The 17,240-nt window shown below is 37.0% G+C and overlaps 1 protein-coding gene across 1 annotated transcript in view; it reads left to right on the forward strand.

Moving 5' to 3' along the window:
* Positions 1 to 16,190, forward strand: part of prkd1 (protein kinase D1) — an 80,403-nt gene extending 64,213 nt beyond the window's left edge. Inside the window, exons 12-19 of the mRNA XM_066673414.1 lie at positions 803 to 855; positions 2,751 to 2,823; positions 4,767 to 4,873; positions 6,016 to 6,177; positions 7,534 to 7,632; positions 8,349 to 8,616; positions 12,912 to 12,997; positions 14,803 to 16,190. Coding sequence (XP_066529511.1) covers positions 803 to 855; positions 2,751 to 2,823; positions 4,767 to 4,873; positions 6,016 to 6,177; positions 7,534 to 7,632; positions 8,349 to 8,616; positions 12,912 to 12,997; positions 14,803 to 15,021 — 1,067 coding nt within the window. The 3' untranslated portion in view covers positions 15,022 to 16,190. The remainder of the gene's footprint in view (positions 1 to 802; positions 856 to 2,750; positions 2,824 to 4,766; positions 4,874 to 6,015; positions 6,178 to 7,533; positions 7,633 to 8,348; positions 8,617 to 12,911; positions 12,998 to 14,802) is intronic.
* Positions 16,191 to 17,240: the final 1,050 nt, after the last annotated feature.

Genomic DNA, 17,240 nt, shown 5'->3' on the forward strand with positions numbered 1-17,240 from the left:
CTTTTCACTGAAATACTGTAAAAGCATATAACAATAGATAGATTTTTTTAAATCCTTGATTGATAATAGCAGCTATGGCATTACATTTGTGTCTGCTTGTGTCTACATTTGTGTCTGGGGTCTTAAAGATACAAGAAAATAGGAAATAAGAAATTTTTAAAATTATCTTATAGCCATAAACATGCAGCTAGATGGCACCGATTTCTTTCTTTTTGCCCATCACCAACCCAACACTTAAGAGGACTATTTCGAATTGGCGAATTATAATTCACAGTTCATTAATAAGTGAAGCCTCCATATATAGAGGGAGGACATGTATAACACAAAAGGACAGGCAAGAAATGAAACAGAAGGCTTAAACAACAGATAAAACATGAGATAACTATGTTATGAATTATATTACATAAATTCTTCAGAGAGTGTGCGTGAATGTGCAAGGGGGTGTCAATAGTCAAATGAAAGTAAGAAGCATCCTACAGATGCCACTTTGTCCAGAGCCATTTGACTTTTCTAGCACAATATGGAAAGAAGTATGACCTACCTGTCCTTTCTGGACTTATTAATGTACAGAAGAGAGTGAGTCACCTTGAGTGTGGGACGTTATTCTAGGACTGTTCATGTTGGAATATATTGGTCATATTAAACATTGTTATATACTTATCTTATTTTTAAATCATTACTTCCTTTTTTAAAACATACTTAAAAATATAGCAAAGCTTAAGGCCAACCTTCACTTTAGAAGTTTTGTGCAAGTGACCACTGGTCTTTTAGGTTATAATCATGTTTTTTTTGTCACATACAGAAGAAGTTTCCATCAGCATTTCTGTCTCCAACTGCCAGATTCAGGAGAATGTGGTAAAGAAAATATTTCTATATTCTGTGTTAATCATAATTATTTGTAATGAAAGGAGAAATTAAATTATATTCAAATTATATTTACATGCATTGGCTATGTGCATTTAAAAAAATAATCAGTGTATTTATGGAACATATCAACAAATATGTTAGTCCTTTTTTGGTATACAGTTGTATGCAAATGTTTGGGAACCTCAGTTCAAATTACAGATGTAAAATAAAGGAAATAATAACCACTATCTTGAGCAACCTTAGTTATGGTGGATTTGTATGCATTTTAATGCACAATTATTTTCCATTTACTGAATGTGATTTTGGCGGCACGGTGGCACAGTAGGTAGTGTCGCAGTCACACAGCTTCAGGGGCCTGGAGGTTGTGGGTTCGATTCCCGCTCTGGGTGACTGTCTGTGAGGAGTTGGTGTGTTCTCCCCGTGTCCGCGTGGGTTTCCTCCGGGTGACTGTCTGTGAGGAGTTGGTGTGTTCTCCCCGTGTCCGCGTGGGTTTCCTTCGGGTGCTCCGGTTTCCTCCCACAGTCCAAAAACACACGTTGGTAGGTGGATTGGTGACTCGAAAGTGTCCATAGGTGTGAGTGAATGTGTGTGTCTGTGTAGCCCTGTGAAGGACTGGTGCCCCCTCCAGGGTGTATTCCCGCCTTGCACCCAATGATTCCAGGTAGGCTCTGGACCCACCGCGACCCTGAATTGGATAAGCGGTTACAGATAATGGATGAATGAATGTGATTTTGAAGCATAATGACCCTGCAAATAGTATCGCTGCCATACAGCTCCATGGTCTTGGGGGTTCTTTCCCTACCTCAGGTGACTGACTGTGAGGAGTTTTGTGTGTTTGTGTGTTCTCCCTGTGTCGGCAAGGGTTTCCTCCCACAGTCCAAAAACATATGTTGACAGGTGGATTGGCTGTGTGAAATTACCCACAAGTGTGAGTGAATTGGTGACTCTGTGATGGATTTGACATCCTGTCCAAGGTAGTTGACTTCTGCCAAATGATTCCATATTGTTACAGAAAATGAATGAATGAAGTAATGAACGAAGGTAACACTTTCCAAAATGATAAAACAGTTAGACATATTGGCATAGGTTTGGGTTCCTTTTCAGTCCGTATTTAGTAAGACGCCCTTTGGTTTGAATTCAAAGCCTCCTATTAACCATAGCTTACCATCTTTTATTTTGAATGTTTTTATTTTTTCATTCTTCTTTGCAGAACACCAAAGAAGGAATATCCCTAATTATGATTTATATGCAATGATGTCTGAGATCTACCACACATTTTTATATTATATTTCTATAAGTATTTCATGGATGATTCTGAATTATATGTTTTAAATGTTGCACATGCCACATTTATTTTTATTTAAATTCAGCCTAAATATTGTGGCTTTATTATGTTTCCCTATATTATCCACAAAATCTGCTATTTGACCAGGGGTGCCCAAATGTTGCATACATGTGTCACTTTATGTATTAAATATTTAAGCAATAGTTAGTCCTTTTAATGTGCTTTTTTAAAATAAATAATATAAAATGTCATACTCCAAAGATCTATTTCTCTCCAGCTAGGAGCTGTATTTCTGTGTAGGAGAAATCTGTTGGCTTGCCCATACCTGTAGCCTTGAGTTTCAGTGTGATATAAACACTCAATGCCTCTATTGGAGATTATTTTGATTACCTGCCTGGCCATGGGGTTGCCATAGTTACCCGAGCTTCTCTGACAGAGCCCAGTGGGATGCAGTAATATCTCTCTATGCGACTGCTCTTAATTCAGCCACTGTAGCTGCGCAGAATCCACAGATCACACAAAGCCGAGGCAGTTCAGAACCTCGGGGACACAATCTTGTTTATTTCTCACATTTTCTTCATTTTTTCTTCCCTTGTAGGATATTAGCACAGTGTATCAGATATTCCCTGATGAAGTGCTTGGATCTGGGCAGTTTGGCATTGTCTATGGGGGTAATGAAACAGTTTATATACTGTATGTTATATATTTCTCACACACACACAAACACACACACACACACACACACACACACACACATATATAGCCAGCTAAGTGATCCAGAACTGCATTTGTGTGTACAATGTTAAAATACAATACAAGCTGATGCTATGTTATTTAGAGTGTCTAGTTCATGAATATGCTTTATAATTTTTAGTCAGAATTGCCATGAAATAGAGGTTATTAATTCTTTATTCTCAGAAGAAAAGCAGGTAACATATATTCAAAAGAAAATATGCAATATCAAGCTTGTTCATATGTAAACATCTACTCTGCTCTGTCTGTTCTAGTTTTGTGCACTCAAATGCTACTTAAACTCTTCCAGCCTTCCGATCTTAGAACAATTACAACCGTATCCTCCAAACAAAAGATGTTCCCCAAGGTGTATTTGACATTCTTATGAGTTACTACACAAACACACTTCTGCCACTTTGAACAACTATTACTCATGTGCATCTAAAATGGCTGAAGGAGATATTTCTAAGGAGATTAGATATAGGATCAGTCAGTATTATGATCCTTTTCCACTGGACCCTAATCGACTCGCTCGTCTGTTTTTTTTTTTTCTTTTTTGTTAGGCTAATCTGGTACATGGTCCTTGGAATCTGGTAGTTTTTGTGTCCCTGTAAACCTTGCATAGTGCTGATTGGCCAGAGAGACTTATTTACACTGTGAAATTCAGACCTCCAGCACAAACTAGACACTTGTAAAAGCTCAAAGTTACAGCAGCGATCACATTTGTTTTCATCACAATGTTAAGCCATGTTTTTTTTGAAGAGGTTCAAACTCTCCTTGGATTGGTGGCCGCTAAACATTTTCAGCAAGAGCCAGACATGAAACAAGGAATGTTTTGCTGATCTGTGAGAACTGGGGCATAATGTTTAGTCTAAACAAAACATGAATACACATTAAGCAAACAGTACCTCATGTTTCCACCACTGTTGTTTCTGGTTAGAGATGGTTTTGCAACGTCACTAGCTACATGGGTTATCTGTGATAGTGGATAAGTGACCAGGGAAAAGCCTGCTGGGACACACTACGCAGAGTGGAGTCGAGCCGATCTCTTGCAGTGGAAAAGCATCATTAGAGTGTGTATATATATGAACTCCCACAAAAGGAAAAGAAAATTTAAAGACTTCAAATTAAAAAATTTAAATACGTGGGGGGAATAACTTATTTCCTACAATGGCAAATACCAACCACTTCCATCTTTCTTCAAATATGCTATAATAGTCAGTGAGAGAGATAACCTTAATGAAATCTGGCAGATCAACAGAACTGTCACTGTCATATAATGAGTATTTATAGCTTTCATTTCAAAGATAAGATTTACAGCATGAACAGAGATGAGAATATTGCTTTATTCCTATTCCATAGGTGGGTAATATGGCTAACTGGATGAAAGTAAACAGACCGAAATTGCTACAAACCTAAACTAAGTTATAAAAGTATTTCTGTGGTAATTCAAACAGTGAATAAAAACTTACGAACAAGTTAAACTTCAGCCGCATATAAACTGTTGTTTTCTTCATCAAACATTCTTCTGAGCTTCTGAACATAAACCAATCACAGAGAACAGCATTTCCCCACCATTGTAGATGTTCCTTTTAAGTGGACAATGAGATTGTAATTTGTAATCTGGGTTACTTCAATTGTGAGAAGCAGAAAAAGTCTTTATTTGTTGAGGCTTCTATATCATTTCTGTTTTATATATGTTTTCTGCTTTTTACCAGAAAATGCAAAAATAAACAACTTGTGAACAGCATAATGGATGTCTTAACTATAAACTAAATTATGAAAAAAGTGGCCTGTGATTTTTTTTTTTATTGATGGTGGGTTGGGGCTAATAAATGAATGATGCATAGGGCCTCATTCTTTAATCCTATGTTAATTCTAGGCAAGCACAGGAAAACCGGGAGAGATGTAGCAATCAAAATTATAGACAAGCTACGCTTCCCCACCAAACAAGAGAGCCAGCTGCGCAATGAGGTCGCCATCCTTCAGGTGAGTAAACACATATATAAAAAAGAAAGATTTGAAAATAAAGTTTGACTTGCATTTAATGAAAGAACTGTTCAAAACCAGATATTTAAACTTTATCCTAATCAGCTTCAATGATTTTTGCAAATAATCACTTATTCTGAATCTGATGCCTGACACAATTTCCAAAATAAATTACACAGTGGCAGTTTTAGACTAGAAACCTTGTGAAATGCTCCAATTTTTTTTTAATGCTTGCTCATAAGTGCAACAACTAGGAAAGTTCTTGTGCTTTATGAGGATGGGTTGTGGTTCTCTACCAAACAATGAACAATCAGTAAAAAATCCAGCAAGCGTTGTTTCAGGGTTTTTAGGTATTTCAATTTAAAAAAGTTTTTTTTTAAGGGATCTTGATTAAAGAAAATTGTTCTATTTAGACCCATTTATATGTTTAAGTGGTGATTTGCATATTAAAGGTGTTCTTCAGATTCATAGAGAAAGAATATTATATAGTTTTTATAGCAGCAAAAGGGTTTGTCTGTTGTTATGATGTCCAGCTTGTAATGATAAACATAACCCTTTTTGTACTATGTCCAACCGTCTTTAAAAAGGTAATTAATATACAGAAAAATATAGAACATGCAAAGATCAATGTAAGCATACAAATGGTTATTTATAGAATCAATGGTTCCAAATAGAATCATAGTCTTTAATCAAAAACCCTTAAGAAACATCTTTTTAAGAGTGTACAGTGCAAAATATCAAAATATCAGTAAACATGAAGGAATCCCTTTATGTGAAGAATAAGGAGCAAAAAACATCAACAAAGGGCCAGTACAAAGGGCACCCGAACATTTTTATAAAAGAAGAATGTAAAAAAATAATTTTCTGATAAAAGTAAAGGGGATGGAAAACACCAATTCCAAAATTTTTGGAAGAAGTTTCAGGCCTCAAATTCAGAATGACAACATTAAAGACATCCTACAATGCATATGATTACTGCAGGGGCACTATTGATGTCCAGTCTTCTGTCCTGTACCGATTTACACCAGAAAGGTTCATGTTTCCCGCTCAGTACACCACTATGCATTCTGTTTGTACTAGCATTAAACAAATCGTCCTGACTCTTATTTTCTGCCTGGTGAATTTGTTTTCACCATTTATAGAACCTTCACCACCCGGGGGTAGTGAACCTGGAGTGCATGTTTGAGACGCCAGAGCGTGTGTTTGTCGTCATGGAGAAGCTCCATGGTGACATGCTGGAACTGATACTGTCCAGTGAGAAGGGTAGACTGCCAGAGCGCATCACCAAGTTCCTCGTCTCACAGGTAAAGCTCTCAGATAGAGCCACTAGCCACACAGACTTGACCTCAGTGATACTCTGTCAGACTGCGTACACACAAATGAACACTCACCTCTTCACTGATAAAACAGACAGGAACAGTCATGTGCAAAAGTGTCCCTGGTCAAATTATGTTCGGTGTAATAGTGTTTGTGTAAGATAATTGCAGGGATTTTCATACAGTCTAGGGCTGGGGGGGGTGGTGTGTGTGGTTACAAGATTTCAGACTTCAAACACTCAGCAGATAAATATAATAATGCAATGTCTCCATCCTGATGGTCCTTAGCAATTCATTTTTCACCCACTAGGCTTTGGCCAATAGCACCACAGTTACTGCTTTCATTTGGAAGCCCATTTTTAAAGATAAGTAGCTGCAGTGGATGTAATTGAGAACGTGAAATGCTGGTATGCTCGGTTCTAGCATCGTTTTGGTTGGATTCAGAGCCAGGGCCAGAGATGAACAGATAGAGTCAGGACAGGGTCATGGTTTATTTACTGTTTACAATGGGTTCAGATCATAGTGATATATTACAAACGTGCAAACAATGTTGAGTTCTGTCTGTTAGAGTGTTTCGGAGTTCCTGCTGAGCTTGTGCACAAAAATAGCTAACATGCCTTGTGTCACGCTGACCACAGCACCAGAATACACACAGACACAGCATTTTCCTGGTTTTATTTCCCAATCCAAATGTACACAGACTCATCTGGTTATGTGGTCTTTTGCTAAGAACTGAGGACAATATTACACACCGCAAATTACCTTTCCAGCTCCACTGTGTGATAATACTTTATTTGAGGCTCTGTGCTCTTTCTGGAGCTTCTTTAGCTTGACACTCACAGTTGTCTCATGGTTTGTATGTTAATTTTTGATTAGCTGCCAAAAAAATCTATACATGACAGTGTACCCTTCAACCTTTTTTTCCATCTTAAATAAAGAATAGACACAACTGGTGATACAGTGACCGTCATGATATTTCTAAGGTTATATGACACTCTCATACTGCTATGGTGTTCAATAGCATCTGTTCTTTACTCTCATGACTTTCTGTACTAAGAGAGAAAAAATATATATAAATATATATACACTGAGGTTTTACTCCTGTGCATTTTGGAATATGTTTATTTATCTTTTTAATTAACAACAAATGTGTAGATCTGAGATTGATGTTAATTATATGCTATATATAATATGATTAAATGTTGATGTTCAGGGTAAATCTCTTAAAACCTAGGTTTTAAGAGATTCCTTTTCTTTGAGTGTATTCTTTTCACACTGAGTGTAATGACAATATGTGATGTTTTTCACTAAAGTAGTTTATTTTTCTTTTCTGTATTTGCTCAGATCCTTGTTGCTCTTCGCCATCTTCACTTCAAAAACATTGTACACTGTGACCTTAAGCCCGAAAATGTCTTGCTGGCATCTGCTGACTCCTTCCCTCAAGTGAGTAGCACACTGACAGAAAACCATGGTCATTAAAAAGAGACTGTATAAAGGAGGGGGAAACAGTAAAATAAACATGAATTAATCTGCTTTTATAAAAGCAGAAGAATAACAATAGGAGATGGTAATTACAGTTTATTCTGCGTGTTGGTGCTCAGAGTGTGTGTATGTGTGTGTGTGCCTCTCTGCATTGAAAGACTGCTAAATTATCTCCCCATTGTTTCAGCCGTCTACTGTGCGAAGCTTCTGCTTCAGCAGAACGATGACTCACTGTGTTTGGGCACCGGCAAAACGTCTTGGAGGAATACTCACTGAAATCGCATTTGTGTTATTTACCACAAATATTTTTCCTAGAACGAGCATGAATGTGGACACAGAACAAGAATAGCATTGCATCAGGGATCCTGTGATGGGCCCCCCCACCACTACTCCCAAATACTGTTCTTTCCTCTGTGCAAGTAAATGTTTTAAAAGTGAAGGGGGGAGATCAGCGGGAGAGCACACTGTAACTGCTTTTAACTGCGTGATAATTTCATTCGAGTTCAGTGCCGTCTCTTCAGTGGCAACTGCTCATTATAGTGTCCGTTGTGGAGAGGGGTTTGGGGAAGAAATAATGGATGCTATTTGTTGCACTCCAGTCGAGTTAAAAAGAACTGTCTGGTTCTAGTGTCAGGATCCGCATTTAACGCTCAATGATCACTCATTGTCTGGCACAGGTGAAGCTGTGTGACTTCGGCTTTGCCCGGATTATTGGGGAGAAGTCGTTCAGGCGCTCGGTGGTGGGTACCCCGGCGTACCTGGCTCCAGAGGTTCTGAGAAACAAGGGCTACAACCGCTCCCTGGACATGTGGTCTGTGGGAGTCATCATCTACGTCAGCCTCAGTGGGACCTTCCCCTTCAACGAAGACGAGGACATCCATGATCAAATCCAAAATGCAGCCTTCATGTATCCTCCCAACCCATGGAAGAAGGTCACCCCTGAAGGTAAGTTTCAAGTCACGTATCACGTGTGGATCATCTCTTTAACGTGTGGTAGAACTTTGTACGAACACAAATTCACAGGGAAATGGAAGCTTCATTGTTTGAAGGAGCAAGTAGTTAGCGCACTGGTTCCCAACCACATTCCTGGAGTCCTATCTATCCAACAAATGTTGGTGTACTCCCAAAGCAACTGATTCAACTAAGCAGCTCATTAACAAGCCCTTAGCTGAAATGGGTGTGTCTGAGCAGGCCAACACAAAAAATATGCAGGACAGGAATACTCCAAAGTCAAAGTTATAAACCAGTGCTTTATAATATAGAGAATCTTTAATAAAAAGAAACATTTAAATACCATATAAATACCAAATAAATGTTTTGCAGAATACCATTCAATGTGTGAGTTTTAATAGCTTTTTAAAAATTTTAAAAACTCCACAAATCACTTTAACCAAATACCTTTTTTCCCCCTAGAACGAAATGTCCAATTCAGGACCCTTTTAAATGTCCAAGCAGGGATGGACAAAAATTCATATATTCAATAATCAATATAAATTGCAATATAAAATATTTCAATAACAATTATATACATTTTACACAAGACACAAGACATTTACAATTTACACAAGACACATTGTCTTAGTTTAAACAACTAAAGTTAGTTTAAAAATACGAATATTGACAACGCCAAAAGTTTTTTGTTTGACTGTGATGTCATGTTTGTTGTTGGCAGTTTTTCTGTGGCTTTTATATCATTTATATTGATATCGTAATTATATTGTATCTACCAAAATTAAGAAATATAACATAATATAAATTTTGGCTATATCAGCCAGCCCTATGTTCCAGCTGAGACACTGAGACCTGATTCTCTAAATTAGAATCTGCGGATTATGATCATGGCGAACCACACTTAATAAAAACACAAGGCAGTTGAGGTAAACCTAATTTACTGGCAGTAGGAATGTCTCATAACCAGACAATGTTGATGATGTCTTTCCCCGTAATTCACTGACACCACATTACAACTGGTTACTTATCATTGATTAGAATTAGAATTAGAAACACTTTATTGGCCACTGTGCTTACACAGTGAGGAATTTGTTCTCCGCATTTAACCCAATCTGTGCAGTGAAAAACACATTTACACGCATTAGTGAACCCTAGGGGGCAGTGATCACACATGCCTGGAGAGGTGGGCAGCCCTAGCCACGGCACCCGGGGAGCAGTTAGGGGTTAGGTGCTTTGCTCAAGGGCACTTCAGTCATGACCTTTCGGCTCTGGGGATGGAACCGGCAACCTTCCGGTTACAAGCCCAGTTCCCTAAACTCCAGGCCATGGCTTATTAATAAGACATATTAGGAAGGTTTATGCAAAGTCTAGCCCAAGAACATCAAACACGTGTTATAATTAAGTGAACATAAAATATAATTATGTTTTATACCCACAAATGTGTGCAAAGCATCAAATAAATTAATGTGGAATGTAGGTGACCTACATACCCGCTACATACTGGTAAGGTGATTAAAGCTGACTTACAGGTCAGCTCAATTATCCAGATTACAAAGATCATAGTGACATACAGAAAGTCTGAGTGCACTTTAAAGATTCCAAAGAATCATATTACAATAGACAGAGGCTGAATTATGATCCTTTTTCAATCTTGGCTTGATAGTTACAGCATGTAAGCTCTACATTCAACTTCACACGGTCAGCAAAATTGAAACAATTGGATTCAAATTTCAAATATGTTTTCAGCCAGTTTACACTTAAAGTGATCATTTCCCCCAAAGTTACCACATTAAATTTTACTCCTTACATATAGTATTCATCAGTATATGTTCAAGCTCTGACATTGCTTAGAGCCTAAAATGGGTTGTAACTAGTTAAATGCTTCTCAAAGACATGAACTTAAGAAAATATTGGTGCATTTGTTATTGTTATTTTTAAATGTAGGAACCTACTTTGTACTACTAGTGTATCCTTTCATATTTTGTCTGTAACTCCATTTTTTTTTTACTTTGTGGTGCTTTGGGATTGGTGACACCCTTGACGTAGTTGCTTTATTATTTTTAGACTGTTTTAATTTTCTTTGCTGATAAAGTTAAGAGGTATTCCAAGGTTTCACAGCATTTCTATGACTTACTCAGTGTATAGGCAAGTATTTCATCTACCACATTGTACCAAGGTTGGTTTTAAGGAAAGTTACTTTTATTGGAGTCGTGATTGTATACAAGTATCACTTTTAGTTGAGTGTGGATTTTGCCCACTAATAGATCCATGTATATTAATAATGAGAATAAATATTTCCAGTAAGAATGTTTCAGATAACATTTAAATAACACTAGCCTATAATAGCATCCAACAGAATCTCAGCATTAGGGTTAGCCACTAGCCAGTGCTTTTCAAAGGTCTCCAAGGAACCAATAATGGAGGTTATAAATTAGTCATTGCATTAATATTCTCTGGACTGTTAGTTTTAATAGTACATTTATATCTTTATTAGTTCATTCGTTCAATCTTCTTCTGTAACTGTTTTATCATGATCATATACCTTAAGATGATACCATAACCAATTTTGATCAAATAATTCAAAGTGGAGTTTATTTCTGTTTCACGGTTCTGATTTTATAGAATATTTTAGCAAAAGAACTAAAGTGATGAAACCCCCTATTGACTAGTTTTGTAAATAAAATCTTAAAAATCAACCCCATTGTGCTGGGTTTTATGAATTCATTCATGCCTGTTTTCAGGTTCTGTCTTTATCTGGTCAGTGTTTCAGGTCTACATTTGGGTTTACAGTATTCAGGCTTACATTCGGGTTATGCTAATTTCACGTCTATACTCAAGTTCTACGTTATTCAGGTCTATATTCATGTTTTAACTTATTCAGGTGTAACATCATCATATTGTCCTACTTAATTCATGTCTACACTCATCTTATTCAAGTTCTACCTCACTCTGATCTTTACTGAACTTCTATCTCATTCATGTCTACATTCAGATTCTACCATATTCAGATCTATGTTCATGTGTTTCCCTACTCCAATCCATATACTTGTTCTACATAATTCAGGTCTGCATTCAGGTAGTTCTCTGAGCCATGGCAGTAGTTGCTTAAAGTCTGAGAGCAAGATGTAACTGGGTAACACAGAAGTGCTAAAGGCAAGCCATTCCATTCTGACCATCATAACTAATGCTATCCAGTCTTCTGAACCATATGTAACAGTCGTAACTACATAGAGTAAATGCTAGAGATGTACATTTTTTGAAAGTTTGAATGTACTTCTCACTGTATTTCAGACCTGGTGTAAGTCCTAGTATATTATGTTAGCAAAATAAACTCTTAAATGTATTATTTCCACTTGAGCATGCATCGCGTGGAAGTGTGTTCTAAACTGTGTTATCTCAGTTTCATTGTTTAATTAAATATACTCGTGTTTTTTTTTTTTCTTTTAAATTTGCCAACCGACTTCTCCAACTGTGCAGCCTCTGTTTCTAAACAGCACAAATTAATTACATACCAGTTGTTTTTCTATTTATGTACTAGTTTGGATCAAGTCATTTTTCCCGGTAATAGGATTTTGTTTCTTGCACTGAGGTAATTGATTTCCTTTTCTGTATTTTTTTTATGTTTGGTATAATAAGGCTGAGTATGCCTCAACTAAATGTTTGAAAATATTAGCTCCAGTCCTACAGCGAAGGCACAGTATGAGATTATTATTTGTGTGTTCATATATTTATTCTTATGTTGTTTTGGATTAACTGTATCTTTCAGTATATTTGAGTTAACATCATGACTTTAACAAATGTGCTCTGCTGAATACATAATGGTTTTATAATAAGTTTGTCTTTTTTGACGCTCTTTCTATTTTAAATTAGGGAATTCTTAGACCATGCTCAGCTAATACTCATCCACTGAACAGAGCTCAAACTCAAGCCAGTGTCCTGTCTGAAGAGAAGGCCAGAGATGAGAGTGAAGGGGAGTGAGAGGAGTGAAAGTAAAGGGGGAGGGGGGGAGAAAAGCTAAGCAGGAGGAAGAGGCGAGGGTTTAAGAAAGACATCCACGAGGGCGCGCTCCGTTTTTTTTGTCATGGCCTATTCATGGGAGTAACGCCCGCAGATCTCTAGGACTAAAGCTGGGGGGTTCAGGGTTAAGAACCCTCGGCGGCTCTCAGAGCTCTGTGACCCCTGAAATAATGTTAACATGATGTTGGTTTTGCTCATTATCCCTCTGAGCTCCAAATCCTTCAGCTTTCCCACCGAGGCCCGGCCACTGACAGCCTGCTTTGTTGTTCCAGCAATTGACCTCATTAATAACCTGCTGCAAGTCAAAATGAGGAAGCGCTACAGCGTGGACAAGTCCCTCAGTCATCCCTGGCTCCAGGTCAGACCCTGTTTCCTTTCTGCTCGGCCCACTGGTCAAAAAAAGGTTTTTACAACTTGTCTTGGTTAAAAAAATGTATCCTGTTTTTTTTTCCAGTGTTAATTTTTCTACATTCTTTCAACAAAACATTTATGCTTTCAATTTTTGAACCAAAAGAAATGCTCAAAATTTCATATTAACCTACTTTAGAATTAATTAACATTTTATGCCTTTTCCTGTAAAATTGTAATTTAAAAATACTTGTTTTTTTCTGCTGCAGTGAAATAAAACAAGTTCTTCTTTTTTTAGTTCATGTCCAAAAGCCTTGCCAGTCATGTTTGATAACTGAAAAGGATTAAAAAAGACAACAACAGTATAACACTGGTTTACATGCAAGTTAAAAGACAGCTCAAACATGTTGATAGATTTACCCTGTATTGAAATTTTTGACCTGTAACATCCAAACCCAAAACACACAACAAAAAATAATATTCTTATCTTTGCAGCAGAAAGGACATTTGCATATTGTTGTTACTCAGAATTATTTTCTTAAAATTTTTATAGCACAAAAACATATTCGTGCAAACATACAGCGATATTATAAATTTGCGCTATATTTGCTGAGAGTTCAAATTACAAATATTACTGGAAGAGTTTATCACTTAATTTCATTCTAAATCAGAACCAACCTTTGAAACATTTAAGGTATTTTGGAGCATGGATTATTTTGTTGTAGCTAAAATTTTCCTGACTAAATAAATGTAATCCATTTTACTCATTAATATTGAAATATGGCATTCAAATTTGTTTTGTTTTTTACATTTCTGTAGCAACTGATTAAGATGTAAACAGTGTGATTCAGAGGGGTCTGATGTATAACGTACTGTTCTAGATAAACATATTCAGAATTGTTCACAGTTGTTGTCAAACAGACAACTCTTCTGAGTTTAATGCTTCAGAAATGTGTCCATCGCAGGAAATCTTTTATGAAATTAAATGTTTACAAAAACACTGTTTGCTGCACAAGACCATTGTCTGGTGAATATTAAAAAGAAAATAATATTAATATATTTGAGTTGTAGACGTTCAGACCCCTGATCTATTACCACCAATGCTCAAAAAAACTGAGCTAACCCATTTACTGTACCATGAAAAAGTTCACGTTGAACCACGCTGAACTGCTCTGTGTTCACTTGAACAATCAGGTGATGCAGAATATTTGAGGAAAAAAAATTAACTAGCATTTTAAAAATAATTGTTTTAGAAGTTGTTGATAGCTTGGGGAACACATGTTGGATCCACAGGTAAAAAGCTTGAGCCAGAGGGATGTTAAATACTTGAAATGCTGTAAAATACTCCAAAAACCTAGATATTGTTATCGTGGTTGGGAATAAAACAGCATTCAGGAATAATGTAGTCCTTGATATGTACGAATGGATACAGGCTGGCCACTTACTTAATAATCTAGCTGTTTAAGTGCAATGAGTGGTTGCAGGGAATTTAGGTGCATAATATTATCAAAAGATTCAGGGAATCAGGGAAATATCTATGTAAAGTCAAGGCAAAATACAAAGGCTGCATAACTAAAATGAAAGAACAGCAGAAAATGACAGAGCTTGATATAATTTAATATATAATTTTAATTTTTTTTAAAAATACAGTGTTGTATTTATACTTGTAACTCACAATTGTCCTGATGTTTTTGGAATTTGGGTTTATAAATATGGTGTATATTAACAAAGTATGTATGTCTGTCGCTTTAATGTTTAGCATGTCTACATATGCATATGCAGTGCTAACATTTGTTTGTTTGTTGTTTATGACAGGATTACCAGATGTGGCTGGACCTGAGGAATCTTGAGTGTAAAATGCAGGAGCGCTACATCACCCACGAAAGTGACGACATGCGCTGGGAGCATTTCGCTGAACACAACGGCCTGCAGTACCCAGCCCACCTCATCAACCCTCACGCTAACATGAGCGAGAAGGAGGAGTCTGAGGAGGCTGTACTGAGCACGCTCAGTGATAGAGTCAGTGTGCTATAAAGCACTGCCTGTCCCTTTAAGTGCACAACACAAACTAAAGCAAAACGTACAAAACATATAGCCATGGCAAAGCACAACACAGTTACTGTCCTCAGCCATTTTAAAACAACAGCATTACTGAGCTTTATTACCCTATGAATATGAATAAATGCCACCTACTTTTTGGTGCCTGAAGAGCATAACTGAACTACATTATGTTAAGAATCACAATCATTCCCAAGCACATATCCCAAAACGTATTGTTCCACGTCACAATACTGAACAAATGCTACTGAGAATTTTATCAGGGAAAAAAGAAGGGAAAATGTGTTTTCTGTATTTTTACAATTGTTCTACATAGTGAGTTAAACTGTAGCAGCAGTTTTATTATTATTTGTATCATTTCTGTGAAAACTGTAATTTATGACCGACCTGTGAAAAAAATTCTCAAACCAACAAAACTGAATGTGCAGCACAAATTAGCTGGAGACCACCACATTGCTGTGGTGACCAATGCCTTAGTGGAAACAATAATTAGAGAAAGTGTAAAAGCAGAAAGTACTTGCAGCTTCTGTGGTTTTGTGTGGTGCATGTGAGCATATTTTTGTGTGTGTGTGTGTGTGTGTGTGTGTGTGTGTGTGTGTGTGTGTGTGTCGGGGGGGGTAAGAGACCCCCTACTGCACTCTGTGCAAACCAACCAGCCTGAAAAGTAACACTGCCTGCAGAGATGATTTTTTTTCCTTTTGCTTTCCTCAGAATCATTTGGAATAAAAACAAATGTGAAGATGGTCATTATTTACTATTGACTTGTTGTGTTCAACATGGAATTCCAAGATGTTACTTTTCTGTATATTTTATTTTAAAATTTGACGAACATTAATCAAACTCATGTTCAGTAATGTTATGTTAATTGTTCAATGTTGCAACCATAGACAATTCTCTTTATTTGGATGGAAAAACCTAATTTTTAAGAAAGTTATTTGAAGTTGTATTAAGTCATTGATACATCATTGATATATGTTCAAAATATATCTACCTATCTATCACTTCCCAGTGCTTTATGGACTGTTGGCTGTTTGAATGAAGAGTGGCCTATCAGAATAGAGCTCATTATCATATGTCAGGTTTAAAGGCACAGGGGGAAAAAAAACCCAAAAACAAAACAACAACAAAAACCTTGTTCAATTCTGCAGGAATAACTCGAGACAGAGAGTGGTCATGTAAAAATGCAGACTGTCTGTGGCAGTTGGTAAATAAAGCCACACAAAATTTTACTTAAAAAAAGTAAAAATGAAATCAAACAAAATAGTGTTTGTGTCATTTTAATGCTGTCAGAACATTTTCAAAATAAAGCAGACTGCCATATCATTCCGTGCTATTAATGGCTGCCACATGCCCTCAGCAGTAGCTGAGTAAAATGACTAAAACAAGGCAGACAAATAACAAAGCGGGAAAGTAAGAGCAAAAGCGAAATTTTGGGAAAACAACAATAGCCGCCTACATTTAAAATAGCAATTTAAACTGACTAAAAATGTCAACATTGTTACCTCAACACACTATTACCGGAAGCAGCACAAACACTTCCGCTGTGTCCCTTTAAACCAAACAAACTCAGCGCACTATTATTATTATTATTATTCAGAGGAATCATCTTCAGGTCAACAGTCCGTCCAGTTAAGCTGGACCTGAGACTGATATGGAGCTGGTTGGGTGTATGTACATGTGAGCCGCCGAGGAACAGGTTTAGTGAATTGAGGTCTGTCAGCAGATGGCGCTCCACACTTACCAAGTTCAGTGTGTGTGTGTGTGTGTGTGTGTGTATGTGTGTGTGTTCATCCACACAGACAGCCGTGCGCAGTTCTGAATGACCTTCGTTAAAAAAAGTCATGTTCACCGAAATATCAAAGTGATGAGGTCATTTATACAGCTGGGTCCCTCAGAGTAAATAAATAAAAAAACACCGAGGATTTTCATCTTTTTCTACTAACTCTGCTTTAGCCTCTCACTGAAGCCTTAAGACATTCTATATGTAACAGCCTTACACATTCGCAGAGTGAATAAATCTTACATATTTTTCAAAGGGGCACGTTTCCGGTGAGACGTAACCGTTAGTAGCAGAGTTGTGTTTAAGGTTTCAGATTGTTGGGAAAATATTTGATTGAACATATTTGTTTATATCCGTTTACTCTACGGGTAATTCCCCTTCAGAGCCCATGTGAATTCTCTGAGTGTGTGTTGAC

The sequence above is a fragment of the Hoplias malabaricus genome, chromosome 1, assembly GCF_029633855.1.
Source record: "Hoplias malabaricus isolate fHopMal1 chromosome 1, fHopMal1.hap1, whole genome shotgun sequence".
In the NCBI taxonomy this organism is placed as follows: domain Eukaryota; kingdom Metazoa; phylum Chordata; class Actinopteri; order Characiformes; family Erythrinidae; genus Hoplias; species Hoplias malabaricus.